The sequence below is a fragment of the Euprymna scolopes genome, chromosome 38 (assembly GCF_053919585.1).
Source record: "Euprymna scolopes isolate OS-2025 chromosome 38, ASM5391958v1, whole genome shotgun sequence".
Lineage (NCBI taxonomy): Eukaryota > Metazoa > Mollusca > Cephalopoda > Sepiida > Sepiolidae > Euprymna > Euprymna scolopes.
In genome coordinates, this window is record NC_136519.1 from 20,923,412 (window position 1) to 20,929,637 (window position 6,226).

General features: G+C 31.7%; 1 protein-coding gene across 1 annotated transcript in view; it reads right to left on the reverse strand.

The window, feature by feature from the left end:
- LOC145263032 (uncharacterized) overlaps positions 1-6,226 on the reverse strand; it is a 376,016-nt gene that overhangs the window by 321,078 nt on the left and 48,712 nt on the right. The window contains exons 4-5 of the mRNA XM_080119864.1: positions 5,464-5,568; positions 113-286 (exon numbers count right to left, since the gene is read on the reverse strand). Of these exons, the coding sequence (XP_079975990.1) occupies positions 113-286; positions 5,464-5,568 (279 nt within the window). The remainder of the gene's footprint in view (positions 1-112; positions 287-5,463; positions 5,569-6,226) is intronic.

The window sequence follows — 6,226 nt, forward strand, 5'->3', positions numbered from 1 at the left end:
ACAAACGATTTTGGGGACTTCGATTTTGTGAACAAAAGGGTAAAGTTAGTCGCTACACCAGAATCTACGCCACAGATGAAACAAAATAAAAAGAAAATGTAATAATACTTACCTAGATTTTTCGGGCAAGCTACACAAGAACCGCTTGAGGTTCCCCAACTTTTTCCGAGACCTCCACTACCATAACAGCATGTCGTCTTGTTTACCAACTTTCCACCGAAACCTTTAGGCATACTGCCGTAGCAATTCCTGCTTTCAAAGCAATATTTATTTTCCGTCGTCACGACTGAAAGACAAAGAATCGAAATGGTCATCCAAAAACGTATTTTTATTGCGTCTGCACACACATCCGTATAAAATATTCTACCCGTCGACACGTATATATATATATATACATATATATATATATATATATATATATATATGTATATATATATGACCCCCTTCCCAAAAAAACGGGCCCCAACACTAATTAGGCTCCGTTTCTTAGTGTTTTGTCTGAATAAAATGAAACTTTGGTTATAACTAGTTTATTATATTCAAAACATTACATCAAAACACTAGGGTCTTTGGCATTTTTTTTCTCCGTTCTACAGCATATGTTCTAGATGGCCTCCATTTAGCTTTTTTTTTGGGGGGGTCACCCTTTATATATATATATATATATATATATATATATATATATATATATATATATATATATATATATATATATATATATATACTAGGTGATTACGATATCTGTCCTTAAAGCAAGTTCCGGTGCTCCCAAGATATACTTTAATTTCATTATTTGTTACAACTTCACAAAATGCTGCCCATATATATATATATATATATATATATATATATATATATATATATATATATATATATATGGGCAGCATTTTGTGAAGTTATATATATATATATAACTTCACAAAATGCTGCCCATATATATATATATATATATATATATCATATATATATCATATATATATCATATATATATATCATATATATATATATATATAGGCAGCATTTTGTGAAGTTGTAACTAATAATGAAATTTATATATATATATATATATATATATATATATATATATATATATATATATATATATAAACTATTGTGGGGGTCGCCTGGCCTTTTTTTGGGGAACTGACTTTCTCCACAAATAATAAAAATAAAAATAAGAAATCTTATATGCAACACAAACGCAGGTTTATTTCCGGAATAGAAATAACAAATAATAACAAGTTAAAACATAGTTCTCAATATTTCAGAGTTCTTTTTTTTTTAGTTCATATGAAAGGTGGAGAGTCTCTTTTTTGTGTTCTTTGAATGTTCAAATTTGTAACATTGACAATATTAATGTTCATCTGTTAAAAGAGAGTATTAATGCGCGGAGCAGTGGAAATGAAATAATTGATGATTGCACCCGTGGTAAGTCCTAATGAGAAAGCGTTGAACGAGTCGGAAGAGTTTAAAGAGACGAAAGAATGCTCGAAAGGCTAAGAGACTAAAGAGATAGATTTTGTGTTTGAGCATATTTATATTTGATTTGATCGGCTCCAAACGAGCTCTAGAAAATCAGTTTTAAAATGTGTCCTAGGAGGAATTCCATTGGACGAAAGACATCACATGGGGTGCTTTCAACGACGTACGCACCTTTGGTATATAAAGGTCACGCCGGAATTTGCGTGGATGTCATTTTTCATTTTTTTAACGCGCCGAAACAATCAATTGCACTGCGCGCCTAAATTGTATTTAACGATTTTAAATTTGAATATTAAACTGTGCCAACTGGCACACACTATATATATATATATATATATATATATATATATATATATATATATATATATATAAACTTTATATATATATAAACTATATATATATATATATATATAAATATATATATATATATTGTTTTTTGTTCAAACAATATTGTTTACTGTTTTTTGGGGAAAGAATTCCAACAAAGTGTTCGATTGCAAAGAAAAACTTTTTCGATATAAGAGCTTAATATTTATTTATTTAATTGTACAGAAGTTCAGAAAAACATTGGTGCCGTCGGTTTCAATCCCAACATAAAGGGGACCAGTTATTGGTCAAACGTAAATGATGTTAGGCTCTCGTCAGCCATGTTGTATCATTTACGTTTTACCATTAACTGGTCCCCTTTATGTTGGGCTTGAAACCGACGGTACCAATGTTTTTCTGAACTTCTGTACAATCATATATATATATATATATATATATATATATATATATATATATATATATATATATATATATGTATAACGTGTTAATAACGTAGCTAAAATTGTTTAAAGGTGTGATTTACAAAATTGTTGTATAGAATTTATAGTTTTTTTCTTTTTTATGCAATAATTTATAACTTTACATTACAACATATAGATAGGTATACATATGTAACTATATGTGGATATATATATATATATATATATATACATTTTTAACGTGTTAAGAACATGGCTAAAATACATGCACAATGGTTTAAAGGTGTGATTTTTTTAAACTGAAAATTCCATACCATTTTGTAAATCACACCTTTAAACCATTATACATTTATTTTAGTCACGTTCTTAACACGTTAAAAAACGTTTTTTTTTACTCACTACTTCAAGAAACTTAAATGTAATTTTAAATAGCAGCATACAAAAGCATCCAGATTTTAAACGAAACAGTAATCAAAAACTGGAGACAATTGATGAAACTCAGTTGAAAGTACTTGCAAAAAACAACCAAAAGATGACTATCGAACTTTCTTACACAGATTCGCCTGAGAAATAAGGACGAAATGAAAAGAAAAATTACAAAAAAAAAAAAACTCATTAAGCAAAAACACTCCGTTTTATTTAAGAATACTTGTCTGAAAATAAATTTCTTGTTATTGAAGATTTAATCAAATGAAAAAAAAGCCCTATAAACCTGTAAGAAAGGTATACAAAATTTTATTATTCAACAAAGAGTACAAATAAACAAAAAAAAAACTTATTCCATTGAGTTTCGAAGAATGCAATTCTTGTAATCAGAGGGAAGAAGTTTTCAAAATATACAACACATTTTGCAGGTTATGCATTAAAGAAAACAAACAATATGAAATTAATCATACTTGCACTATTTACTAAGGATAAAAGCCATTCGAGGACAATTTCCTTTTTTTTTTTTTTTTTTTACTTACCCAATTTTATCCTGAACAAAGCATATTCCTATTTGGAACGTAAGGGGCTGCCATTTGGGATTGTGTCTAACAGAGAACTGTGAGAGGTGAGCAGCAAGATATCTGTTCACATTACATTTAAACTTCTTCAAGTTAATACAGTCAAAGAAGTAGGAAACAGGGATGGAATTCCAAAATCAAGCAATCCGAGAGAAGAAACTATTAGAGTAGTGGACTTTCCGACATCTAGCGACCTCAACGATAAAGGGGTGGGACTTTGTTGCTCGTTGGGTTAGCCGAGAGTATGTACGACGAGACGACACAATTGCTATAAGTTTCTTAGGGCACATTCCATTGATGTACTTGTAAAAAAAAGCAGAGGGATACGATTTTGCAGCGATGGGGCAGGGGTTGGATCTTGGCCAATAATGCGGAATCTATTAGATTTGAGATTTCTTTGGGTATCCAGTCTAAGAGTGACAGACTAGTGGTAGATGCATTAGCCCAGATGTGATAACAATACTTTATGCGTGGGCGAATTTTGGCTTTGTAAAGATATGGGATGCTTAGCGGTGTGAGTAATCTTCTGACAATTTCCTTGCCAATAGTCTATGTAATACCATCAATGTATTTGCTAAGGGTTAATGGGTTAGGGTTAGGGTTAGGTGTTTTTATTGCTAAAGGCAAAGCATCAAAGGAATAATTTTTTTGGTCTATCACGCTTAAGTTTGAAATATTATTTTTATTAAGTGTGACCTAACCAGTCAGGGTAAAAAGAGATTAACCCAGAAGATGAGTTACAGAGGAGGCTTTACATAGGACGAGTTACAGTTATATAAGCGCATATACACATATAACATGTATAAGCGCATATACACATATCTCTATACAATTATATAAATGCAACTTCGTTTCTGTGTGTGTGTGTGTGTGTGTGTGTGTGTGTGTGTGTGTGTGTGTGAGTTCGTTCCTTATAGACTCCGACACGGATGAACAGATTTTTTTTTTTCAAATTTACAGAACTTTAGTGTATAAGTTTGAGAATGATCTTAGTTAAGTTTTATCTCAGAATATCCCCGATAATTACCGATAATCGATAATCGAAACCATTATTTTAATTTATCTATCATCAGTAAAGCTATTTTTCCATGTTGTCGCTTAGCAATAATGATAGAACAACAGGCCGTGAAAATTCTACTGTGAGTAACTTTATAGCGTGTTTTTTTTTGTTTTGTTTTTTGCATGACGTGGTCTGTAGGTTCAAACTCCGCACGTAAGTTTCTTAATGTTTTTTTCATTAACTGCAAAGAATTTTATAAGATTTGAAAATGTACGTGTTTTTTTTTTTTTTTTTTTTTTGCATGACGTGGTCTTTAGGTTCATACCCCACACGTAAATTTATTAATGTTTTTTTTTTTTTAACTGGAAAGAAGTTTATATAAAATAATTTTATAAAAGAAACAGTAGGTTCTCTAGAGTGCAATGTAGAATAACATATATTTTGGACTCAGTTCCTGCATGAAGGCATGTGAAGCTTCCTCCCGAGTGATTTCACGGATTTCAATGACAATAAAAATATAGAAGTGTGAAATATTCGTTTATCATCATTCAATCCCGGCCAACGTCGGGTCTCCCTGCTAGTAACATATATAAGCACATACACGCATATAACATATATAAGCACATACACACATAAAACATGTATAAGCACATACACACATATAACATATATAAGCACATACACACATATAACATATATAAGCACATACACACATATAACATATATAAGCACATACATACATATAACATATATAAGCACGTACACGCATATAACATGCATAAGCACATACACACATATAACATATATAAGCACATACATACATATAACATATATAAGCATGTACACGCATATAACACGCATAAGCACATACACACATATAACACGCATAAGCACATACACACATATAACACGAATAAGCACATACACACATATAACACGCATAAGCACATACACACATATAACACGCATAAGCACATACACACATATAACACGCATAAGCACATACACGCATATAACACGCATAAGCACATACACGCATATAACATATATAAGCACATACATACATATAACATATATGAGCACGTACACGCATATAACACACATAACCACATACACGCATATAACACGCATAAGCACATACACACATATAACACGCATAAGCACATACACACATATAACATGTATAAGCACATACACACATATAATAACTGTATCTGAAATGATAACTTACATTGTATTTGTTCCTCACATATATATCCAGAATATCCAGAAGGGCAGCGGCAATGGTTTGGATTGATACACTCGCCATTATTTGTACAGTTCGGTTTACACATTGCTGAAGAAAAAAGTCATAATTATTATTAAGCTAAATTTTATGTATAATTAGCATGGTTACTCGGCGTTGTCGGGACATGGACAATAAAATAGAAGACTTAAAAACTGTACTAACATATTTCCCTTCTATGTTTCTGAACTTTTTAGATGATGATTGATCATTCGTATTGTTTGGATTATTTGGACTACTGTTTTCGTCTTGAGTGTGCTAGTTTCACAACGTTTCGGCTAATGTAACCTCCGACCTTTTTCAGCTATATCTTGTCAAACACGGAAATATTTCTGTCGAACTCGGGAATCTTCCTGTTGAATTCGGAAATCTACACGGAATTTCGAACAGAACCCTGGCGTAGCATGCTCTTGTTTCGTCAGCCATGACTGGCTAGAATTTCTAAGAAGTTCGCAGTTGTATTTTGAGTGTCGCCTACACTGAGGATTGAACCTCCAAACTCTAGAAGAGTGATTTACAGCTGATTTTACCAAGTAGTTTATCCACTACGCCACGGGCTCTTGTGGATTAAATAAAAAATTCCGTTTCGAAATTAAATTGCAATGAAGAGGTGTCCAGAGAATTCTCAGTACTAACATAGTGAGTCCCGAGTATTGATGAAGAATCCTGAGTCAGTCTCAGAAGCTTTGACTTAGAATGTCGAGTTAGT